Genomic DNA, 27,901 nt, shown 5'->3' with positions numbered 1-27,901 from the left:
TGATGATGTAGCTAGTCATATCATAGAGAAGTCTGAATGTGCCCTTCTACTGCCAGTGGCTGCTCCGCCAGAGGCATCATCGCTAACCGCCAGTTCCATCACGAAGGTCCAGCTCGAACCACATGCCACCGTTTATGGCAGCAAGACCACTGCTTTGGCGCTGAATATTCATGACTCCTTTATGGACAGCTTGCCCACGGCTTTGCCTAACGGCACGGCCGCTTCCCAACACAATCGTTCCCTGGTGCCAATATTTGGAGAGAGCAAACAGAGGTGTGAAAATCTTCGATTAGGTGTAGTCGAGGGAGTTCACATATTTGACCCGGGAGCTTTCAAGAGGGTTGAAACCATCTCTGGTGGGTCAAATTTTAAAACTTGGATTTCCTATGAAGACGTTGTGAATCCTTTACTTTCAGCGGTAGATGCTTCTCTTTGCAGTGTCACGGTGCTTGATGCTATTGAGGTGGCTGCTATGTTCAGGATGTTGTTGTACTCTATGGGTGATGGACGTTTCCTCAAGTTTGGCTCGAGTACAAAGGATTTCCATGATTTTGCTTACCTTGGAGTTGTTGCATCCTATGGTGATTTAGTTGCCATTCTATCATTTGTTGAGATAAGAGTGTTTGACTTGGCTAAATTTGGTGAGAAATTTGCAGCTGCTGAGATGCTCAAGGCATGGAATAATAGGGCATATGTTGAGCTAGTTGTCTACGAGAATGGTGCTCAAGATTATGACCATGGTGGTATCGACAATTATGAAGATAACGATGGATTTTTCAATAAGTTGGAGTGGGCAGCTTTCACAAAATCCGGCATTGCTATGGTTAACCAAATCAAGCCACTGATGTTCATATTTCATGACCCACCTTGAGGGCAAGGTGGTTTTCAACGGCGGGGGAGTTGATAGGGTCCTCGATCTAGCAAATCTCATCTCCAATATTTTAGCGTATCTTTTATTTTAGTTATTTATCTTTATTTATATTCCATATCATTTGTAATCTTTTATTTCAATTATCGTATTTTCATTCATTGAGAAATAAAGTATAAACTTGTTCACATTTCTCGGTTCTGCCCCTAGCACCTCAACTATGGTTTATCTTGTTCTTCATTTCGCTACAAATCGTTGGTGCTCTAGTTCGATAAATCAAGGGCCTATCATGTCGGAAAGATGAAAAGGTCCAGTTAAATAAGCAATGCATTAGTGAAGTCTTAGATAAAAGAGGGTCTGATTTTCTGAAAAAAAAAACATCTTGTTTTGGGTGATTTTAGAAAAAAGGTTGATTGAATGAAAAGCTTTTTTGTATTTTATTAAAGGGAAGTGTTAAAAGAGGAGAGGCGTACACACCAATGCTATTGGCGGGTTCAAATTATACTCTCTTTAAACATCACTAACATTGATGTGTTTCCCTAAAACGAGAATTTTGCCCTGATTTTCTATCGAAAGCTAGATTCAAGTTTAGTGTAGTTAATTTCTTTTGTTGCATAGACTCTGATGAAACCCCGTTACTTCTTGTTTAAGTAGACAATTGGAGATGAAGTCAGACCTGTGAAATTCCCTATGGTTGTGAGCACATGGTCCTTCAAGGAAGCAGTTAGAGCAGCATGAAGGACTGCAGAGAGTGGGCTTTCGGCGATTGATGCAGTCGTAGAAGGCTGCTCTGCATGTGAGCTACTGAGATGCGATGGTACAGGTTAGGATCCGGATATGCCACATGCACGTTCCTTTCCATTTCATTTAACTTCATTTATCGATTTCACGGAATTGTGAAGGTCACATTTGCAGAATCACACACATTGCCAAAAGTGCAAAAACTGTTTCACTTTGAAAGATATGGAATTCTTGTTCGTTGATACTCTTGGCCATATTATCGTTCAATTAGTCAATCCTATAATTTATCAATCTATCCTACACTCAAAGTAAGCACTCCCGTAGTTCTTTCTTCAAATATATGAGTATTGAGTTTTCCTGATTTTCATTACTATTTAGCCGTTAAGAAGAGATGGCTCTACTTTCACATTACATCTTTGAGATTCAGAACTGTAGTTTGTCTTCCTTTCCAGTCCCTAGGATTTCCACCTTTATCATTGATTTTGTTTGCTCCTCGATTTATTCTTCAAAAAGGGACGACTGAGGAGAAGGACCTTTATGGGTGGATGCCTCTCTAATACATACTACCTTTTTGTAGCCTTGTTTGTCCAATTGTAATGCTTGGTCACTGTTTATGCCTGAAAACTGGTTTACATTTCATGGAAAGACATTATTAATTAGACTGTCATTTCTAATTAGCATTAATAGGTTTTTCTTTTTTGGTTGCCTGAAGTATGATAAATGTAACAGTTATGGAGATTCTGTGTGTGTGTCTTACTTATCCAATGCAAGGTGTGCAAAGGGTTTCCTTTGCCTAGGTGGTACGGTTTCCTCTATTCTTATTCCCCGTCTCTCACTTTCTCTCCCTCATCCGTCTCTCTAGTTTCCCAGGAACCAAACTCGAGTGACCACTTGCTGCCACGATGCAGCCACCGCCACTTCCTCAACCGTCTTCTCCTCCAGAAACAAACAAGACTCACTAAAATCACAGGACTCCCCTCTTCTTTTCCCCACTTCTCTCTTGAATCCAATCTACATATATCGTCGAGATTCCTCCACCGCAGCAAAAAACTACCTCTCTTTGACTGGTATTTGTATCTTGATTTTTTAAAAATGGACGTTCTTTTGTCCATGTATCATGTTCGTATTCTGTTCTTGTGAACTATTTTTCTGTTGTTAATTAAGCGGATAAAAAACGTCATTATTGGAGAAATCAAAATAGAATTATTTCCATTCAGTTTTGTAGCTAACCATTTACAAGGTGGCAATTTAGTTGACCACACTAAATAATATTTATCATCAACTCAATGTTTTACAAATGCTTATTTTTACGAACAGTTGGTCCTGGTGGAAGCCCAGATGAGAATGGAGAAACTACAATTGATGCGATGGTCATGAATGGGGTATGAATATTTAACGTTCCTTATTTAGCTGAACATTTTTGTTGAGCAGAGCCACACAAGGTGCTTAATTGATTGTTTATACTTTGCATATTCTAAGATATGAACAGGTGACAATGGAGGTTGGAGCAGTTGCTGCAATGCGGTATGTCAGTGATGGCATCAAAACTGCTAGATTAGTAATGCAGCATACAGAACACACTTTGCTTGTCGGAGAGCAAGCATCAAGATTAGCAATTTATATGGGTCTTCCTGGCCACACTAACCTAAGCTCTGAAGAATCTATAGTTGCCAGCCAAATTTTCGGAAAAATGTGCTGCCAGTTAATGACTGTGGTCCATATCATCTGAATAGTAGCACGAACCTGGGTGAGAAATTATTCTCGAACAATGAGAGGGTTGGTCTTGATGAATCTAGGTCCTACCATTTTGGTCTCCATAACCATGATACTATAGCAATGGCTGTTATTGACAAAGTAAGCTGCTCTTCTCTTAATGAAAATTCAATACATGAATCCCCTTTAAGATATACAGTATATTGCTTTTGCAGAAAAGACTTATAGCTGTTGGTACCTCAACGAATGGCGCCACCTTTAAGATCCCTGGCAGGTTATAGCAGTATTGATTTGCATTATTTTTTAACTACAGCATATTTGATAAGTCTAGCATCGATGTTATCAACATCTTTATTATCTAATGACTATATGAATGTTTCTTAGCAATCCTACTTTACCCATGCACTGTCATAGTCCTGCCTTCACTCATTCATTGGTGTACTAATTATTTGGTTGACCTATTCAAGATTTCATAAGTTCTTGAAAATGAGATGAAAAATGTTGAAATGAGACTAGATCTCGGAAACTAATATCAAACTTTTTGTGCATGTGTCTTGCCACACTTCTAGCGCACATATACACTTCTTTACTGTGTATATAAACATAAAGTCACAATCAGCACTACCGTCCTATTTATCGAGCCATTTATACACCGAGTTTTATATGCTCTATATATTTTCTTGCTTGTTGAGTTGGTGATGGACCTATTGCTGGCTCTTCTGCTTATGCTGACACCGATGTAGGAGCTTGTGGGGCAAGTGGCGATGGTGATATCATGATGCGCTTTCTCCCTTGGTATGCTAGAATGTCTATCTTTATTTGCCATCTCCGCTTTAGCATAAGCTGAAAGCTTCTCTGGTTGAGGATATATTATGTTGACGGTATATATGAGTTGGTATTTAAAGAATTACTCCACATGATCAAACAAGCTCAAACTTATTCAATCAATCAAAGCATTATGGTGATACACACATTCTAAATTAGGATTATGCTCTGGAGTAAACCTGTAAACCCTCTCACAATGCTTGAGCTAAACCATCTTGCCCTATTCTTGTAGCTATCAAGTCGTGGAGAGTCTGAGGTTAGGCATGGAACCTAAGCTTGCTGCTGAAGATGCCATTGCAAGGAAATACCCTGATTTTGTCGGAGGCGTTTTTGCAGTCGATAAGAATGGCATCCATGCAGGTGCATGCCATGGTTGGATATTTCAGTACTCAGTGAGGAGCCCTGACATGGCTGATGTGGTGGTTTATACCATAAACCCAGTAAAATCAACAGCTTGATGCAGTCACTTCCGCGGCTCTTACTTTCTTCTATCACCTGCATTCCCCAGAATTATATGTTTTGGTGGTTTGCCTCTAAATGTTATGTGATGCTGCACTTATTGATATACTAGGGCGATCCATTGCTTGAAATATCTTTTCTCAGCCATTATCTTGTTTGTCTCTGTTTATGACTCAATATAAGTCCACTTTTATTTTCCCATGTAATAATACTCCATGACAAATTAGTCATGGCCACTCGACTCATTTAGTTTAGTTAAAATTGAAATTTATTAGGAAGACTCTGTATAGGGAAGTAGTGATTAGATATCCTTGTTTTTTTTGCTAGTGTTGATAGCCATAGATGTCAATATATTCCGAAACCCGGTTGGCTAGAGGATTATGATTGAAAATTGATAGTAGTTTGGGAAAAAAAATCACTATGAATGGTCTGTAATTAAAAGCCCAATAACTTGGTTGGGGTTACCCTCTGAATAAAAAATTTTCTCATCATTTGATTTTCAAAATTGATCACTTTATTCTTTAATGTTTGTTGAGGCGTGACAATGCATGCAGTCTTGTGTAGTTTGTAAGCAATCTCCTTACCAACTTTTGCGAAACAAAAATTAGTTGCAGGAGTGATGATGATATAATTGAAAAGTTGAAATTTTGAATTTTACCCACTCACAAAATTGTATGCGCACTCACGTTGGGGTTGTTGTAGGTGTATGTACATTGATGTTTTTTTATAAATAAAATAACAAAAGTAACAACCTCTCATGCCAAGTTATTAGGTGAACTACATTGGAAGAGCATATAATTCCTTAGTGGAATTTAGATTTTTTTACTAAGATAATGTGAATTTAATTAAGTAGGATTGATGAGTGATTGGAGTGATGGGTTGTCTTCCAAATTGGCAAACCACACAAGTCATTGGTAATAATAGGGTTTGAGAGTGAATTTGGGAGATTATGATTAAAGATTTGGAATTTAGGTTTCTATTACGGAAAAACATAATCATAAAATATCGCATACAATGTAAAAGACTTCAATCTTCTAAAACACCATAATGAGCTTTTTTGTTTTCAACTTTATCTTTTATGGGCTGCTGTAGCGGTGGACATTATTTCATTTTCATCTTTTCTTTTCCTCTTTTTTTTTTACCATTTAGTAATCAGAATTACTGTTCTTAGAATAGGCAAATAACAAGATTGCAGATTTGTCATGCTAATATTATTCAAACAAATGCAAAGTTTTGATGATAAAGGAATCATGTTTTTCTTTAATTTCCTTTTATGGTAAAACAACATAGTATTAAATTGTTAATCTTGTTTTATCCAATGGTGCCATCAATGATTAACTTTGGAGATCTTTTAAAGATATTGGTTAATTAATTAATTAATTATAGCGATTTATAAATAACTGACAATGTTCATATTTAGAAATCCATGCTTTGGTTTCAATTTGAATTCCTGGTTATGGCCCTTGTGAAAAAACATAATTGTGTGTCAGTGTGTGTGGTGTTATAGTCATAGAGAATGAATTAACATCAAAATCATATCCTCGGCATTAATTTTTTCTTTTCCTTTTTTGTAACTTAAATTTTAAAAAAACTCATCAACACTACCTTATTTGTTCATGGTCTTAATTATACGCAATATTAAAAATTATCAACTCTACTACAATATATTCTTTTTAGAATTACATATATATAGATACTCCTATATAACACGTAGACTAAATTTGAACTTAAGATCTCTAACTATGGAAGATTTTGTTATATTAACCTCCTAATTTATAATTTCTCCAACTTTTCATATTACTCAATCAATTATGCAAAAGCTTTGATAACTAATAGGCTACTGAAATATTGCCCCTTATAAATTATTGAAACAATGTATTCAACAAATATGATGTTACACTTGGAAGAGTGGATGATGGGATTTCGACATCGCAAACTAAAGCTTCTTTATTTACAAAAAGTAAATGATATGATCTAACATGTAATGATAAAAACGGGACCCTTTTGAAAATTGCTTTTGCCATTTTCCTAAAATTTTCTTATCTTGAGAGAGGTTTCAAGAGAGAGATTATTATAAATATAAATAGACCGCATAGGATCCACTAATTGTCCTCTTTTATGATTACTATAATTAAAATTCAAAAAGGGTATGGACCTGTGATTCAGTCACTAACTAACTGCTAATCATTATCCATCATCCCAACCCATAAATTTTGGACTGCTCCTCTTCTTAGATTTATATTCCCAAATAGTAGTAATTAATTATTTTGGTAATATGTCGTGCTCATCAAATATTCTATATTGACAAATATCCATTGACCCTCAGAGCTTAATGATTTATACTCCCCTAAAACGTCATGGATTCATTACCAAATTTTTTTTATTAAAAACGTTTATGAGTTAATGTAATTAATCGATAGTAGTACATTAAAAAGTAGTGAACAAAGCATATTATTTCAATTTGTTTTGTGATGTTGTCCTGTATAGTGCAATTTGCATTTAATTGAAATGAAAGATCACGAAACCTTCAATTCAATATATGCACAAAAAAAGTAAAGAATTATATCAGCGAGGCGCAATTTGAACTTGTCTGAATTGGAAAAAAAAACACGAGTCGTTATTTAGAAATAAGGTTGTCTTAAGAAATCCGACAAATTAAAAATAATGAAAGAAAAGGTAGACAGCAACTTGGGAAGAAGGCGATATCATCTTCATTCTTCTGAATACGAATGCAAATGCAAATGCAAACACACAAATTTGTAAATTGCAAGTGAGTGTGAATTACTAGAAAAAAAAGCAGCTACACTTATATGAAGAGTCCCAATCACCATGTCGGGACTTCATTTCTCTTTTCCCCACTTTTAATATGAAAAATCCTATTCTTTTTTTAATTAATTAGGGTATTCAAATTTATATCTAAAGCGAATATCGTTTTTGTTTTAAATGTTATGGGACGAAGTAGCACAAATATTTTTAAATGTTTTTTGATGAACCAATTCGTAAAAGGAAATCCAATGATCAAACGCAATCTTATTTGAAACCAAGGTTATGTCTACGAATCTACACTCATAAAATAAAAAAGAAGAGTTAAGAGTGAGTCGATAAGAATAAGACGTTTCTTTTTGTGCGCCTCTAAATCAATATATACTGTACTGTTAAATTTTGGTACTATAATAGAATAAGTATATTCTCCTTCCATCCAATACTAAGACATGCTTTAATGCAAAGTTTGGTAGGGTAGGAGAGAGGAGAATGAAGTTTATCTTATAGATAGAAAACACTATAAATAAAATAGACTCATTTTTACAAATAAACTAAAATCGAAACATACTATGAATATTTGTTACGGACGAATGAAGATAAAATTATTTTTAAATAAGAAATAAAACTAAAAAGCTATGTAAGTATAAAATGTGTGTTTAGAAAAAATTAATAGAAATAAAACTAAAAAGCAATGTAAGTATAAAATGTGTGTTTAGAAAAAATTAATAAAATGTGATTCCACATATATATTTATTTATTTTACAACGATGGTGAATGAAACAACTTAATGGAATGTGAGATATATATACTATATTTAATAAAAGTGTAATGATAATGACGGATAAATCAAAATAACAAAATGAGATAAGTATGAATTGGCAAGAAATGTACTTTTACACTTACTAGTGATCATAGTGTTTTCCGCCTAGCCTTTAAAGGACAATTAAGTTCTCTGAACTATCCGAGGGTCGGCTGCCCCATTATGTCCTAAATCCGCAACTACTGACAAGGCTGCACACATTCATGCAGTTTGACCTAGGGGTGGGTAGGTACGGTATACCTTACCGAAACCATCATACCGTATACCTTACCGAAAATTCGATATGAGAAAAAATCATACCTTTACCTTACCAAAATTTTTGGTATACCGAACTTCGGTATACCTTATTTTCGGTATGACAAATTTCAATATCGATACCATACCTTATTTTCAGTATGTCATATCTAAATTCGGTATACCGTACTTTTGTGGTATACCAAAGTTTTACGGTATATCAGACTGCAATACGACATACCAAAATATCATTATTTTGAAAATAATTCTAAATACAATCACAAATGAAAATAAAATTTCAAAAATACTTAGAAAACATGAAATTTAATCAAACTCAAACATATTCAATAAAAAAACTGCAACAATTAAACTCCACGCAATCACATAACGTTCAACGATATTTGTTTGGAACTAATTTAACTAAAATCTTATATTTGTTTGAAACTAATTGATTCAACGATATCAAGTTTTCCAAATTGAGTTTATTTGATTTTATATTTACATGATTACCCACAACTATAATGAGGCAAGATTTGATTTCTACATGTAAATATTTATTTGTTTGGTAAAAGTATGAATTTACTTGATATAATTTGGCATATATTGATATCGGTATATACCGAAAATTATGTTATATACCATATTTTCGGTATATACCTAAAATTACGGTATATATCGTATTTTCGGTATACCCCGGTATACCTCGGTATATGAAAATTCATACCGTTACCATACCGAAATAAATCGGTAAGGTATGATACCTTACCGAAAATTGCGGTATACCGAAAATCCGGTATTTTCGGTATTTTTCGATACGGTAAGGGCGGTATTTCGGTATTTCGGTATTTTTACCCAGCCCTAGTTTGACCCGATCTCATACTACAACTGCAATCTGTCTCATTAATATACAGGCCAACCTCATCCTCACATTGTGAGCCATCTCATAGTCTCAAGTCTGTTAGAACTGTCGACTGCACATTAGTTTGATATTGTCCGCTTTGGGTCAAGCCGGCCTGCATGGATTTATTTTTGGGTCACCCTCAAAAGGTTGAAAATTAATTGGAATTGGACAACATTTATATATAACTTCCCATTTGTCTCACTCATCCGATGTGGGATGGGTTTGTAAATCAACAAATCTCCCTTCAAATCGAGACCACATCAGGGCGCAGTCGATACATCGAGACATCATGGGCCCAATTCGAATATGAGTTATCGTGGGCCCAACTCGAACATGGGTCATTCAGGGTCCCATCCCTTGGTCATCTAAGGCCCGACACATCAAGACATTATAGGTTTGACCCAAGCCACCCTGTTACACTGAGACCACGCATCGAGAACGTAATCGACACATCAAGACATTACGGGTCTGACTTGAACTTGAGTCATCCTAGGCCCAACTCGAATATGAGTAATTCAGGTCCGACCCAAGCCACCTCGGCTTTGACACTACTTGTTAGGATCGTCGACTGCATATTAGTTTGATATTGTCCGCCTTAAATTAAGCCCGACCGCGCAAATTTTCTTTTAGATCATTCCAAAAAATCTTTAACAAATTGAAATTAGGCAACATTTAATATAGATTTGTAATCCAACAAAATATGATAACCTTTTTTCCCTGCAGCAAATCTTTAACAAAGTTTGGTAATATACTCATAGGATTGTATTAAGATGACAACCCTTCTTAAAGTGACAACGTACCATCAATCTCGTGCTGCTACGTGGCACACTATCCAGCAATATTAGAAGCGTATCCAACAATATTTATTTAGTAGGCGTTTACAGATTGCATGATAGTAATATGTGGATTGCAGTGTAGATTGATAAGTATTGCAGTATAGGCATATAATGTTTCAGTTGCAGTATATATATATATATATATATGATGTATTCATTTCCTTTTTGCATATTTCCTCCTTTTTCCTTCTTGATCTCAGCCCCACGATTTTGTCATCCGACGGTTAGATTGGTGCCACGTGTCATTTAATAATGCATATTTTCAGTTGAATAATGCACACCGACTAATAATGCACCATTATAGTGTAATAATGGATATGTTCAGTTGAATAATGCACACCGACTAATAATGCACCATTATAGTGTAATAATGCAGATCATCTGGACCGTTGATGAATGAGATCTAACGGCCCATATTAAGAAGGATAAAGGATCTAAGGGATGAATAGGAGAATAACGCTCCCCTATATATATATATATGGTTTTAATCTTCCAAAAGAATCCCCTAAGTATAGAAATACAGACCAAAAATGGACCGTAAGATCTGGAGATGAATGGCCACGATCTGGAATGACTCCTCGTTTTTGTTGGGTCATAATAAGACCGATTTATGTCATGTGAGGGGTAAATTAGGAACCGTCATTACCGTTTTTAGTGGGCGGATTTAATGGTAGTGTTTACTGCACATACTAAAATCACTCATTTATTGAAATCACCCAAATCAAACGGCTTAAATCCAAAATCAGAAACCCAAAACCTAATCAACTCTATCTCTCGCTTCTCCAATCAACCAAAACTCTCCTCACCGACGATTCTTCAGCAATGGTGGATACACGCTCGGCCGGAGCAGCGAAGGATGACGGAAAAGATTAGCAAGGGTTTCTAAATCCCTAGTTTTTGAGAATGTGCAATCTGAACCGACATAGTGTTCTTTTGTGTTGGTACCGCCAAAATTAACAACGAAAAATTGTATGTTGTCTAAAATATTTGGGTCATTTCTGTTCGGATCATATTTGAATTTTCATTTGACAAATCTTTTCTGTTGGTGTTTGTCTTCCTAAACAGCGACTTCAACTATTCCACACACGTCAGATGAAAAGGCGACTGGAAACGATGAGCCAAAACAAGGTTAATGTGTTATTTTTTAGGTTATTATCATGTAGTACTAGGTTATTATGGTTTTCTACACTGAAACAATGAATTTTGTCTACAAATTGAGTTCAACTTAGGATCACATACTCGGACTGTCGTAGTGGATGTTTCATAGGCTGTTAAAAGTTAATGTGCTAAGCTACACAAATAATGAATGAGGTCATAGCTTTGACTGTTTTGTGTCATAGTTCAGAAACATTGATTGTTGCAATTTTATTTTTTAAAAATTGGAATGAACAGAGCTTAGTGTTATGGATTGTTTCAGGTTATTCCACAACATTTGTACTTTTTTTAAGTCATTGTTAGTTTCTGTTTACATAATTTTAGAGCATGCTTAATATCATTACATAAAAAACATATTAAGAATGACCTTTGTGTTGTCTAAACAGGCTGTATGTAATTTAAAAATTTGGATTTGAAAAATACGGATGTCATTTTTAGTTCATTTTAGGTCATGCTTTCTATTATGCCCTAAAAAGAATAAGAATGACTTCATTTATCTGTACAGGTACTGTGGTAGAAAATGTTGATGCAGCTGAATTACAAGAACGCGAAGGTCGACATTGAAAAAATGATAGCAAACTACATATCTTAAGCAGTTGTTATGTCATAAATCAAAAGACTTAAACTTTGTTTCATTTTTATAGTTTACCACTATTTTAAATTAAGGATGTTTGAACAGTTCAGCTTTACATATTTGGATGGTGTTTTAGAAATGGCATTTAATGTTATTGTTTCTTCAATTTATATATGAATACGAGTCATTTTTTTGTGTCAAACGAGCTCCCTTTTTATGTCATACTCTATGCGTGTTATGGTCATGTTAGCAAAAAAAAAGAGAACCGTAAAAATAGTCAAACATGCCATATTTGTGTGAATTACTCCATAATGTCATACTTGTCACACCTAAACCCCTCTGACGTATACTCTTATAATAAATAAATCCCTTATCATAGAAACAATCAATACACGTGTCTAATTCATAGAACACCCATATTATATAAGTTCAAACCAACACTTATCCGATACATATTTCAAAATATCATGTAAAGTAGTGGAACCCTCACACCACTCTATATACTATACATTTATCTACATGCAAAATGATGTGGAGGAGAAGGTTGCCAATATGCGTCAGCCGCCGAACCTAATAACACGTGGAGTTCCTATGACCCATGTCAGTCAAAACTTTACTGCTATCTTATTCCTGAAAAATTTAGTGGTTTATATGAGCCACAACTCAGTATATATAAATTTCCACCTTTAATCTCACATGATACAAACATCAAGCATATTCTTTTATCAATACATATAATCAGAAACAATATATATCATAATTTAAAAACAAACCATTTCATATTCATATGTATATGCCACTCTATTCAATTTATTATTCTGTAACAGTCAAGCCTGGTATCTGCCCGGGATTCCTCTATGACCCTAAGGTCCCTCTGTAATTGGACTCATAGGTCCCTCTGTATTTGACCCGAAGGTCCCAATATGTTTGACCCGAAGGTCCCAATATGTTTGACCCAAAGGTCCCAATATATCCACTGTGATTTCAGATCCAGGGCAAAACCGTCACAGATCCTCTTTAATCCAATGATTCACATAATCGGTATCATAAACATATCTTTTGCACCAATAACATATCCATATCATATTCCATCAAACTATCCAATATATCTAAACAAACATGTCCATTTAAGCAATCAAATAATCATATCATATTCGACCATCAAAATCAAATAATTCATAATCATATCAATTTCACACCATATAATTCAATAATTCACTCCAATTTAACATATAACAATCAACCACATAACACATGTAAAACTAAAAGTGTGATTTATACACACCTGATGGCGACAATAATCGAACCCTTAACTCTGCCTCCTGATCTACCTACCGCCCTCAATCATATATAGCCGTGAATTTAGTACTTCTCTTTTTCTCATTCTTCTTTCTTCAGCTAAATCACTTAAACCCTCAACTCTTTCTCTTCGTATAATCACTTTGAGTTTATCTCTCCCTTTCTGTAATATTACAGTGCATCTCCTCTATTTTTATAAACTAAGATGTCGGTCTAACTTACTTAAATATATCATGCTAAAACAATACATGTGTGGCTCAGCTTCAATTTCAAAATACATATATATATGGCAAACATTTATATATATTCATAAATTGGGTGTTTCGATCAATACAAGATATTTAAACAATTAAAATTATGACAAGTGTTATAACATGCATGCAATTGTATGGATTTAATTTGTACACGTATAGAATATGTGTTAAACATGTGATCCTTCATTTTTTTTAGTAAAAGTTACGTGTGTACACATGCACACATATTTAAAGTTAATTATTTAATATTTAAAGTACTCATACGCATATACTTTATATGCATAAAAAAATACTTATGCAAATAACATTATAAATATGCAAATTTATGCATGTTTCGGGTTAGGGATGTCACAATTCTTCCCCTCTTTAAGAATTTTGTCCGCAAAATTCACTTTCCCCATGAGTTAATGCATCTAATAAAATCACTAACCCGTAAACAGATGTGGATAGTTCTTTCTCAATTTTTTTTCTTCAGCTTCCCAAGTCGCTTCTTCGACTCCGTGATTTTGCCAAATAACTTTTACCATTGGAATCTCTTTTCTTCGCAATTGTTTAACCTGTCGGTCTACAATATTAACTGGTTCCTCTATGTAACTTAGATTTTCAGAAATCTGTATATCAGTATCTTTCAAAATATGTGAAGGATCAGATAGATAACGTCGAAGCATACTGACGTGGAAAACATTCTGAATCTGCTCTAACTCTGGAGGTAATGCTAAACTGTATGTCAATGGTCCCACTCTTTCTACAATATCATGCAGACCGATATAACGAGGACTCAACTTACCTTTATAACTCTTCTGTCTATCCCATGTCGCTTTCAATCTGCTTTTAATAATGTCAATCTTGGACAGTTTCTCGAATAATCTCTGACATTTCTAGAATCTCCATATAGAACTTCTACATTTTCTACTATACAATGTCTCATACAATGTCATAAATGAAACTGGTTAGTATACGCAAACTTTATCAACAGAATATACTCATCCCCTGAAGCCTGAAATTCAATAACACGAGCACAAAACATTTCTTCCAACGTCTTTATAGTTCTCTCTGACTTACCATCTTTCTAAGGGTGAAAAATATTAATAAAATATAATCATGTCTCCATAGATAGTAAATTGCGGACCAGTAGACATAAAAGATAGAATACCATATAGTCGTGCTGCATCTTTCGCGTACTTTTCAGCTAAGTGATATAACGAACAACGCCATCTTATAGGTAAGAAATGTACTGTCGGTGACCCTGTACCAAAATTTATGGTAATGTGTTCTCATTTTGAGACTAGAATAGTTAAAGGCTTCAACAAACCTGTAGGTACACATTGTTCTGCTTTAACCTGTTGACATATCAAACACCTTGAAACAAACTCTACGAGTTTCTTCTTCCTCTTCGACCAACAATAATACTCTAATAATGATATTTGTATATATGTAATCACTCTGCTTGACTTGTAACTCAAAGCATCTGTAACAACATTCACCTTCTTAAGATAGTATTCGATGGTGCAATCATATTCTGTAAGAAACTCCATCCAATGTCTTAGTCTCATATTCAACTCCTTCTCATTCTTTAAATATTTCAAACTCTCGTGATCAACCAGAATTCGACGTAGTCCTCCATACAAATAATGATGCCAAATCTTCAAAGGAAAACCACACTATTAAATCCAGATTAAAAATAGAATAAGAAGCTTCATGTACTCGTGATTGTCCTTGACGCATAAGCAATAAACTTTCCATTTTTTTTAATAGAAATCCAGATCAGAAATAGAAAACCAAATCCATGTTGCAGTGCATTACTGTAAATAACATAATATCATGTACCTGTGGAAATAACCAATATAGACGACATAGTCAATCAATGCTTCAACTCATCAAAACTGTTTTGACCATATAAGAGGAGAACTCTTCCGTAATAACATCTTCATCAATTGAACCATAATCGAGAATCATTTTCAGTTGACAAATACTTCAATATTCTGTATATCCATTTCTATTCTTCAACCTGATACCATGTGTCCCAATAATACCATATGATCTAGCTAGACTTACACTTACCCAACCTTGCAATAAGATGTTTATCTCGCAAAACTTGTAATACTGACTGCAAGTTATTAACATACTCATCTGTACTTCGTGAAATATAATCGTAAGTCAATAAAAATAATCACTAAGTGATATAGGAATGGTTGAGAGACTTCGTTCATCAATGCCATAAATAATTTTAGGTGCAATAGTTAATTTGAAAGGCATAACCAAAACTCATAATGGTCGTACTGAGTTTAAAATGGTGTTTCTGCAATATTCTCTTTAGCTATCTTCAACTGATGGTATCTTGATCGAAAATCAGTACTCGAAAACAGTTGCATACCTTGGAATTGATCAAATAAGTCTTCTATTCTCGGTAATAGATATTTATTCTTCACAGTCACTTGATTCGACTTCCAATAGTGTATATAATGTCGCAGTGTGTCGCCTTTCTTCTTCAAAAATACTATTGGTGCTCTCCAAAGTAAAACATTGAGTCATACATATCTCTTGTCTGACAACTCTTGTAACTATTTATTTAACTCTTGAAACTCTAATCAAGACATTTGATATGGATGAATAGAAATAGATACAGTACCTGGTAGTAACTCAATAGTGAAGTTTTGTCTCTTTATCAGGTGCTAATCCAGGCAAATCTCCACTTTGAATAAATTGAAAAGTCGATTTAGCTAATATAAGACAAGTTGCAATTGGTCGATACCATTAAATATCACTCGATCTCGTCTCGATGATTATATTACCATTTCTTTAACATGACAAGCTGCCTTAGTTCGATGAAGTGACAACTAATCTATACCCATGATAATATCAAATTTGTGTATGAATAAGAGAATCAATATTCGCTGGCAGCTCAACTGAATTAACTCACACCACGCAGTCTAGATAAACCGTGTACACTGAAACAATGCTAGCTCGTAATCAACAACAAATATAGTTCCTGTTTAAAGATAGAATCTCTCTTTACTTCATCATCACAATACACTTCTTGCATATATTTATCATTAAATTCTCTAGGAAAATCATCTGAACTGAGTACTAGAGGTTGTATCATAGATTGTGGGACTGTTTCTGCCCAATAGTAAATATTGCTTCAAAGAAGAGACACTGTATAATCAAAACGTTCTTCTGACATACAACACATCTGATTGAACACATGTTCTCTATCCTTTTCGACCATATCTTAGCCTCGGCCGGATCAGTAGTCTCATAAAGTCAACAATTCCATTTTTCAGAGTTCTCTAAAATTGCTACCTTTTTGCTCCATCATTGGTCCATGTATTTACTGGAAATCACCATATGATGCAACATGTATATGAGATGCTTCTATAATTAATTGATGATGCAGGGCGGCTGACCCTTCTCTCCTCAGTGAGATATGTTTATGATAATACAAATGCAAAGAAACTTATAACCAATACGTATCATACGGAATGCATGGATGCAATGTCCCAGCGGGATCCTTATCCCTGCTCTGATACCACCTTAACTGTCACACCTAAACCCCTCTGACGTATACTCTTATAATAAATAAATCCCTTATCATAGAAACAATCAATACACGTGTCTAATTCATAGAACACCCATATTATATAAGTTCAAACCAACACTTATCCGATACATATTTCAAAATATCATGTAAAGTAGTGGAACCCTCACACCACTCTATATACTATACATTTATCTACATGCAAAATGATGTGGAGGAGAAGGTTGCCAATATGCGTCAGCCGCCGAACCTAATAACACGTGGAGTTCCTATGACCCATGTCAGTCAAAACTTTACTGCTATCTTATTCCTGAAAAATTTAGTGGTTTATATGAGCCACAACTCAGTATATATAAATTTCCACCTTTAATCTCACATGATACAAACATCAAGCATATTCTTTTATCAATACATATAATCAGAAACAATATATATCATAATTTAAAAACAAACCATTTCATATTCATATGTATATGCCACTCTATTCAATTTATTATTCTGTAACAGTCAAGCCTGGTATCTGCCCGGGATTCCTCTATGACCCTAAGGTCCCTCTGTAATTGGACTCATAGGTCCCTCTGTATTTGACCCGAAGGTCCCAATATGTTTGACCCGAAGGTCCCAATATGTTTGACCCAAAGGTCCCAATATATCCACTGTGATTTCAGATCCAGGGCAAAACCGTCACAGATCCTCTTTAATCCAATGATTCACATAATCGGTATCATAAACATATCTTTTGCACCAATAACATATCCATATCATATTCCATCAAACTATCCAATATATCTAAACAAACATGTCCATTTAAGCAATCAAATAATCATATCATATTCGACCATCAAAATCAAATAATTCATAATCATATCAATTTCACACCATATAATTCAATAATTCACTCCAATTTAACATATAACAATCAACCACATAACACATGTAAAACTAAAAGTGTGATTTATACACACCTGATGGCGACAATAATCGAACCCTTAACTCTGCCTCCTGATCTACCTACCGCCCTCAATCATATATAGCCGTGAATTTAGTACTTCTCTTTTTCTCATTCTTCTTTCTTCAGCTAAATCACTTAAACCCTCAACTCTTTCTCTTCGTATAATCACTTTGAGTTTATCTCTCCCTTTCTGTAATATTACAGTGCATCTCCTCTATTTTTATAAACTAAGATGTCGGTCTAACTTACTTAAATATATCATGCTAAAACAATACATGTGTGGCTCAGCTTCAATTTCAAAATACATATATATATGGCAAACATTTATATATATTCATAAATTGGGTGTTTCGATCAATACAAGATATTTAAACAATTAAAATTATGACAAGTGTTATAACATGCATGCAATTGTATGGATTTAATTTGTACACGTATAGAATATGTGTTAAACATGTGATCCTTCATTTTTTTTAGTAAAAGTTACGTGTGTACACATGCACACATATTTAAAGTTAATTATTTAATATTTAAAGTACTCATACGCATATACTTTATATGCATAAAAAAATACTTATGCAAATAACATTATAAATATGCAAATTTATGCATGTTTCGGGTTAGGGATGTCACAATACTGTTGCCAGTTTGGGTCATACTAATTAAATTTTCGAGTCATTACAGAATACATAGGTATACCAGGAAAACGGTATTCGAATCCGTCAATGTGAGTACCCCCAGAATCAATTTAAGTAATAGAAAACACAGCTTAGGGTCATCATGAGAATAACAAGACATTAAATGTTAAAACAAATACCAAATCCGTACATGAAAATAATAGCATAGAAAATGAGCTGAGGTGAGTTAAACTTGAAAAGACATAATATATACACTTTGTGTCATATTAAATGTATATTTGGGTCATTTCAAAATATGCATGTTCATGTTATAATATATGCATGTAAGAGTCATTATGAGCATAATCAGGCCAAAAAATAATAGTATATGAGAACTCATACATTGGGTCATAGCATCGTATGGTTAATTTGTGTCATAATAAAGCAACATTTGAGTCATTATATAACACCAAGGAGTACCAGAATGCGTCATACAAATCTGATCGAAATGTTCGTATCAAACAAACTGAAGTAAAATACACGATTATTCTCATATTTTTGACATATTAAAAAAACCCAATATTAATACGGGCGAAGAATACACAAACAATAACCCAAGCATTAACCATTCTTTGGGTCATACTAAATGAATATTTGGGTCATGTCAACCTATGGGTAAATTGGGTCATAATAATCCAATATTCGAGTCATTACATAAAACTACCGAGTACCAAGATGCCTCATACAAATCTGAACGAACTGAGTAATTTCAAACAACCTGACAATGCAAATAAAATGGAGTCCAATAAAAAACTTAAACTGACGTTACTTTAAAAAAGAGAATACATAGTATCAAACTTCAGTATTTATTCTAGACCGCCACTTTTCTTTCTCTTTGAATTTGTTGCAATTCCTTGAATCGCGGTGACCCCACTCCTGACATTTCTTGGATTGATGCAAAGGCTTGCTCTTAAGCTTCAAAGCCTTCTCCACTCTTGTGGGAACTCTACTACCAGATCCCTTCGTGCTGACGACTTCTGGTGGGTGAACATCTACTTCTTGGGGTGCCTCTACCCAATAAAAGTTCTCTATTAGTTTCTTCTTTTGTGCTGTAGACATTACTACGCCATCGGCAAAAATCTGTTGCTTGCTTCACGAACTAACCACATAGATACGACCAACAAATGGTTTAAGTTCTATAGGGCATTCTGGTGTATTTACATCTGTAATAAATCATAATCAGAAAACACCAAAAAAAGTTGATAATTAAAGACAAGCTTCCATCTACTGGATGTAGAATGATAATATGTCATAATAGGATGAAATCGCGGCATACAACTTATCAACTATCTTAAACTAAAATGTGTCATACTATACAGAAATCGAATCATAGCGGACAAATCGATCAAATAATATTTTTAAAAAGATTCATATAAACGAAGACGATGACATAAACAGATACAAATATGTGAATCGGAGAATAACAAACAAATGAAAATAAAAAATATGACCATAACATGTATTCCCAACAACGTCATCAGAATATGATTGATTATCTACGTGCGAAGTAGAATGTGTGTCGGATTCCATTTTTGGAGTTTGGGATCTGCCAATGATGATGATATAGAATATAAAATTGAACAGACTAATCTGGAACGCGATTGGAGTTATGATCTTCCAACGACGATGATATATATTTGAGAATGGAAAATAATAATCTGAAACAATTATAATGGAAGTTTGATGTTACAGTGGCTGAAGAAGATGAATATACGTAGAAGATGCAGTTGAAGAAATTTATCTCATAATTCACGCATATACTTTGATAGTGGAAAGAGGAATGGCAAGATTATAGGAGATGCCATAACCAACGTGATAGAGCTAATTACTTAATTAACCTTATTGGATTTTTATTGAATAAAATAAGAAGATTTAATGAATTAATTGAGCCATCAGATCATTTAAAATCAAGATGATCTCGCCAGATCCTATGGCTAAAATTTGACATGTATTTCTTTATTTAAAACCATACTTGTTTTGATCAACATCCTTTATATATATATAGGGGTATGTTAAGGTCCTTCGTAGCTTTTCAGTCCAAGCTTCTTTTTAATCACATCCCTTGGATCCTTGAATTGGATGGTTGTGATGATCTGCATTATTACACAATAATGATGCATTATTAGTCGGTGTGCATTATTCAACTGAAAATCCGCATTATTACACTATAATGGTGCATTATTAGTCGGTGTGGATTATTCAACTACAAATCTGCATTATTAAATGACACGTGACATCAATCTAACCATCGGATGACAAAATCGTGGAGCTGAGATTAAAAAGAACAATAGAACAAAAGATACAAAAAGGAAATGAATACATCCATATATATATATATATATATATATATATATATATATTATATATATATAGGGTCCTGTTATTCTCCTTTTCAACCAAAATATCCTTTCTTCTTCTCATTCTGAGGCGTCAGATCTACTAAACCAACGGTCCAGATTGGCTATTCCAATGTGTATCCGTGTTGCATTATGGCACCTTTGTATGTGCATTACAAGGTTAAAATAGTAATTGTTCAATACTAAAACCGCCAGAATATGGAAAGGCCGCAATTAACGAGATTTGAAACTTCCTACTCTTCATTCTCGTCATTAAACGCCGGACACCAAATCTGCTAAATATCCACTGTCGCCACTATCGACTCTCCCAAACCCTAGATCTGTGGAAAAATTGCAACCGGTTAGAGTAATCCACCGCAATAGTCACAATTACATCGCGCGACCGCCGGCGTTCGTAACAGCGAAACCCTACCGGCATCAGGGTATGTTTCTGTGCTTAATTAATTGCGTTTGTGCGACACTTGTACCGTGAAACAGCGACAAATGTGGCATAACAATAAATTCACACCGGAATTTATAGATTTGGGTGTAAAAGCAGGAATTTTGATGGCCGACTGTGTCCTATAGTTTGTGATTACATTGCTCTGTATCCGAATGGGTTTCATTTAATCTGGTTCTGCGAGCATTGTTTGTTTTTAATTTTGATTTCGTTATTGCCAGATAGATAGAATATGCCTAAGCGAGGACGTCCCCATTCACAACCATCCCAAGTTGCAGGTAAATTTGTGGCGCTGCTTTTGGAATTCAATATGTTATATGTTGATTTTGTGGTACGATTATTCCATGTTTGCGTAATGCAGTGTGGCTATATGTAGGTGGCATTATGTGCTTTATATGATGCATTATGTAGGCTGTGCTGATTATAACTGACTAGATTCAGGTAGTATTGTACTTATGAATTATATATGTTGTTCTATGCATTATGTAACCAAATGTTTGCATTATGCTTTTGATATGATGTAGTAATACGGGTACTGATTCTGTGGCGTTAGCAACTCTGTCAAAGTGTACATATTGTTATTGTTTGGTGGGGGAGGTGCATTATGAATCCGTATTTATGCATTTGGTGTAGTTTGTGGTTGACCTTGAGATGGTATACTAGTCTTTGTGTGTATTACATCTGCATTATTGGGGTGGTTGTTTTTTAAGCACTGCACTTAGGCACAATCAAATGTTTGCATTATCTATTGTGGACAGTGCATTATGCTTCATGAATTCTGCATTATTGTATGGATAATATGCATTAATACGTGTTGTGACTCGGTCACAGTATGCACATGGTTATGTTATGCATTATTTATGTTATAATGTGCATTATATATCGGGTACTGCGCATTATATATCATATATAGTGCATTATGAAGATGTAATGTATTTTTGATATTGGTCACTAGTTATTTGGTGTAATATGGATGCATTTTTCGGTGTACAAAATGCATTATTTCGTAGTATGGTTGCATTATTTCGTATTTTAGTTGCATTATAAAAGAGTATAATGAGGAGAATATGAAGCACAACAGATTTGTTGATTGTATTTGTTATTTGACTCACATTACAAGCAAAGCTCCAGGTTGATGATTATATGGATAAATATGTGATATTATGGTAGTAAGTTCATTATTTGCTTTGCCCAACGCATTATAGGAAATACTTTTTGCATTATATGTTTTTTCTGAAGCAGAGTCTTTATTGATGGATGCGTCAAACCTTCTCTGTCATATGATGCTGAATTTTAAATTGGTGAAACTTTTCTCGGTGACGTGTGCCAACTAGGACCTCTTCAATCGCTGACCTCATACCCAAATCTTGATCGGTCACAATCATCCTGGGTGCTACACCCATACAATCTACAAAATGTCTGAACAACCAAGCAAAAGCCCCGGTTTTCTCGCTGCACACCAATCCGGCCGCAAATGTCACAGGACTACCATGATTATCCTTTCCAGTGAAAGGGGTGAAGATCATACAGTACCTGAATAAATCGTGTAAACATGGCATCAGAGAATGTAAACAGATCATAATGCAATTGTTGACTTGAATAATGCAAACTGTGGTGGTGCATAATGCATTGAGGTAAAGTAATAATGCACACGATAGAGAACATATCACTAAACTACAAGGTAAACAACACAGTAGTTAGTTTCAACCTGTTTGTGTTGTACGTGGAGTCGAAGCTGACAATATCACCAAACATGTGGTAATTTTGCTTCATCAAACCGTCGCACCAAAAGAGGGCAACCAACTGGTCGGATTCGTTAACTTCGTAGTGATAGGTGAACGCCTCAGACAACTCCTTCTTCTTAGCCATATCATCCAACACCATTTGCACATCAAATCCCTGTGCGTATGCTTTGATGTCCCGTGAGGCATTCCTGATATCCCCAACAGTGCAACCAACTAGGTCAAACCCACCAAGAATTTCCTTCAACACCTTAAATGTGAGCGTGGGTCCTATATTAGCCTTGGAACAATCGAGGATGAATTTATGATGTACATCATCCAACTTGCGATTACTCATCATGAAATGCTGATGTTCCGTTTCAACCATGTGATGGTTATGACTCTCACTGAACTCCTCAATTATGTAACCTGACAAGCAATCTTTCGAGAAAAACCTAAACGATATGCTAGCCATGCAACCACACCGCTTAGATAACTTCCTACGCTTTATAGTGAAACCAGAACGGGCATTCAACTGGTCGTCCTCATCACCCTTCTTCCTTCCTTCCCTATTGCATACAACACGATACCACGTCGTGACATCGTCAACCTTCCTCATAGCTTGTTTGCGCGTTTCAAATCCAACAGCTCGAGCATATACCTCGTAGCAAGCGAAAGCAAAGTCCAAGGATTGGAATTTCTGACCAACCACAGGCTTCAACTCGGGAGAACATTCAGGTACAACAACCACTGTACAGAATAGGGGGAAAAGGGGTCACCATAAAAGTAAAACTTTGCAATGTAGTATGCTGACAATTAATGGACGATTTTACATAATGTAATTGGTACGATATTTACATTCGACAATTACGTGATTTATGCATACGTCAAACGCTCATTATTCTTGAACGTTGTTTTTTATGTGCACGTACTATAGCCTACCCCCTAGGCTTATTAACCCCTACGTGAAACATGAAACGTGTGCACAACATCAAAACTACTAACCTATATTTAAGACCTAAAGGAATAAGGCATACTCGCGGTCCTTCAAATATTCGTTTAACCTAAACCCTATATTTTTGAAGCCATATTTAGTTGATTTATTATGCATTATACAGCAATTCCAATGCATTACAAATACTCATTGGGTGCATTATTTAAACAAACTTTAGAAAGTGCAATATGTACAGTGGAATCTTACGAGATTAATGCAGTGTCGACCTCAAGCTACTCTTATATGTTTTTATTAACGAGTTGGTAATATACCCTAGCCCCTAGGATTATTAAACCCTAACGGGACACAACACACGTGTGATAAACATCAATACTATAACCCGATATTTATACCCTATACAGCGCAGCACACTTATTGTGAATTATATAGAGAAAATTTTTCATTAGACTTCATCAAATTGTTCATTACTTGTATCGTTTAAAACGGAGAAGCCGAGAGCTAAACCATGCCAAGAACCGTAACGGAAGACAACTGAAACCGGCCCAAATATATTTCCCAATATATCAACACACACTCAATACGTGCCCAATAAGCAGCACAGTCAGATTTACGGTTCTGAATTATTATTCATACCTCCTATACCTATACATCTACACGCACATGGAGAACAAAACAATTGAATTACCTTCTTCCATATTTGACGGGAAAACGATTGCAGCAACGCCGTTATTTGATGTGGAACGCCCTAGAATCCGGCAAACGAGAGTCAACAATTGCAACGTCGCACAAATTTTATTAAATTTGCAAAGATGGAAGCAGGCAAACATGCGTCTAACTGCGTGTGAAAAAATAAAAGGCAAGATCATGAATGGCGTAAATCATGGATATTTCCATAACCACCTACTAATTGATTCTCTATTATACCCTCCTGCGTATTAAACATTATTAAAAAGTAAAATTTAATTCCCCAATTTTCGGCCATTGGATGGAGAAAATAAACGGTTGAGATCAAGAAGGAAAAAGGAGAAAATATGAGAAAAGGAAATGAATACATCCCTATATATATATATATATATACATATATATATATATATATATATATATATATATATAGATTGCTTTTGTCTTTGGTTATTTTGCATTATAGACAATAATGCAATACTCAACAATACGAAGTACTATCATGCAATCAGTAGAAATCCATCTAAAACGTCTATTATGATATTGCTGGATACGCCCCTAATATTGCAGGATAGCGTGTCACGTGGCAGCACGAAGTTGTTGGTACGTTGTTACTCTAACTATAGTGGCACCCTAATGATCCCCCTCTACTCATGTTACCAAACTTTTGGGATGGTCATGGTGGAGGCACACTGATCTAGAATCCGACATCAATAACGAGATTTCGATTCCGACCTACTATTTCGATGAAAATCAAATCAAACAAATGAAACATATGATCTGCGTTTTAAAAAATTTCTTAGGATGAATTCATATTAATGTCACGCCAAGCTTAAACCTTTTTACTTACACATATACTTCCTCGAGTATCTTTTTACATAAATGCATAGTTCCCCCATCTAATAATATGCATTCATTTTTTTATTTTTGATTTGTTCATCATTGATTCATTATATCTCATTTACGATAAATCACATCCTACTAATTTATTTTATTACAAAATTCAGATAAAATTCACATTTCACTAATTCTTTACTCCTATAGTTGTTCCAAGTTTGTATATGCTAAATTAAAATGGAGTATATATGCTTGGCGGAGGAAGTAGTATATGTCTCATTTTGACTGCACACAAATTTCATAGTATTATTTAAGAATATGATAATCAATAAATTTAAAATTAATTAATCAAAAATAAAAGATACTTATATCCATTCATTCTATTATCAAACTTACTACACTGGTTAGTGAAAACAAGTACCATAAGGCTAAAGTTTGTGAGCATGGGAAATGGATGAACAATGATTAAATGTTTATGTCTGTCTTCCAAGTTAACATTGCTCCTAACAACATCAATGATTATAAAGCTGGCCGGTATGTATAAATGTGCTCCAGCTATAAATAACTAGATAGCTAATTTTATACTGTTCCTTTATATGGAGGTAGTAATATTATAACCAAGATGTAATTATCTTAAATATACTCATTCAAAAGAAAATATTCTTAAACTTTACAATCTCTAAAGATATACTATCTCTATCCGCAAATACGAATCTCGTTTTTTCATTTTAGTCCCTCCACAAAGTCCCGGTTCATTTTTAATATAAAAGGTAATAGGGTCTCACATTCTACTAACTTATTACATTCACATTTTATTTAAAACTATACAAGTGAGACTCATATTCCACTAACTTTTCTTTACCCGTGTTTTATAACATTTCTTAAAACTCATGCATGAAGAAATGAGACTCTTAATAGGAGACGGAGGGAGTACTAATTAATTAGCCAGACAAGTTGTATTATAATGAAAGCCCTTCCACTTGAAAACTAGACTGAAAATGAAACGAAAGAAAATTACGGAAACTAAATGAAAATTTGGAAAAATAATGAAGTTGCATTTTTACCTCTCAAACGATCTTCGATGGAAAAAATCCATCACAGATGAGTGTTGAATTTTATTAATCAACTCATTTTGCAAGTCTTGTACAAATTACAAGTCAATTCGATATCATAATTTTTTAAGCTTCGTCAATTGTACGGACGGAGGCAGGCATAAGCCGCCGGGGCTTGGCCGGTGCCCGTACTCCCATTGCTGCCTGTGACTACATTTTTTTTACAGAAAGAAAAAAGAAGGAAGGGTAAGGAGTGAGGGAGAAGAAGAAGAAGACGAAAGGGGTAAAATGAGAGATTTAGAAAGTAATTATGACTAATTAATTTACAGTTGTGTGGTCCTCTATTGATTTACGTTTAACTTTCTGTTATTTATTTTGGGAATACATTAGTACTATAATAGTGGATATAATGATATAATCAAATTAGTATTCATTTTATTTTTGAATAATACTATATACTAATTTTCTTGCATTTATAGTTTAATATTTAATTTAAACGTAAAAAATTATTTTACATATGATATCTCCATAATATCACAATTTATGTATATCTACGTCAATATATAGAGTAAAATATTACTAATAGTCATTTAAATAATAAAAATTTTGTCAAAATCTAGTTAATTTATTTGAAAATAGAATATAAAATCATGGCTTTTTAAATTTTTATGAGACTACATATTTTTTATTTTTTCTTATTTTAATAAAATACGTTTTAAATATCACCAAAAGACGACATTTTGTAATCGTAGGTGATGATTGTGAAAAAATTGAAGCTTACGATTTAATATTCTGATTTCAAATATTACTTACCAAAATTTTACTAAAATTTTTAATTTCAATGAATATTATCTCATATAAAAAATATAATGAAATTTTTTAGTATTTGGAACTCAATATGTTATTGTGTTTTCATTTTATAAAATTTTAAAATAAATAAAGAAAGTGAGAATAATAAAATATAAAATTTTAAAATAAATAAAGAAAGTGAGAATAATAAAGTGAACTCAATATCTTAGCATCGCCTTATTCAAAATTCTGGTTCCATCCTTGATTGTACCTGCATCAATGTATATAATAAAGTAATGAATTTATATATAGTAGATTTTCAAGATTAAAGAATTGAAAATAGTTTTATTTTTATCATATTAAACACGCGCATACACATGCATGTATATTAATAAAAAAACCTTTCATATAATTTGGATGATTGGTAGTGGCAAATTTGGATGATGTCCGAGTCTCAACGT

The 27,901-nt window shown here is 34.2% G+C and overlaps 1 protein-coding gene across 1 annotated transcript; it reads right to left on the bottom strand.

Moving 5' to 3' along the window:
• Positions 1 to 22,667: 22,667 nt before the first annotated feature.
• Positions 22,668 to 24,820, bottom strand: LOC121795760 (protein FAR1-RELATED SEQUENCE 5-like). Its single transcript, XM_042194353.1, has 3 exons — positions 24,767 to 24,820; positions 23,114 to 23,876; positions 22,668 to 22,938 (listed from the first exon to the last, which is right to left on the bottom strand). Exons 1-3 carry the CDS (start codon positions 24,774 to 24,776, stop codon positions 22,668 to 22,670), a joined length of 1,044 nt encoding a protein of 347 aa, XP_042050287.1. The 5' UTR covers positions 24,777 to 24,820.
• Between the last annotated feature and the right edge of the window lie 3,081 nt (positions 24,821 to 27,901).

This window comes from Salvia splendens, chromosome 3 (genome assembly GCF_004379255.2).
Source record: "Salvia splendens isolate huo1 chromosome 3, SspV2, whole genome shotgun sequence".
In the NCBI taxonomy this organism is placed as follows: Eukaryota; Viridiplantae; Streptophyta; class Magnoliopsida; order Lamiales; family Lamiaceae; genus Salvia; species Salvia splendens.
This window is presented reverse-complemented; position numbering and strand designations above follow the sequence as displayed.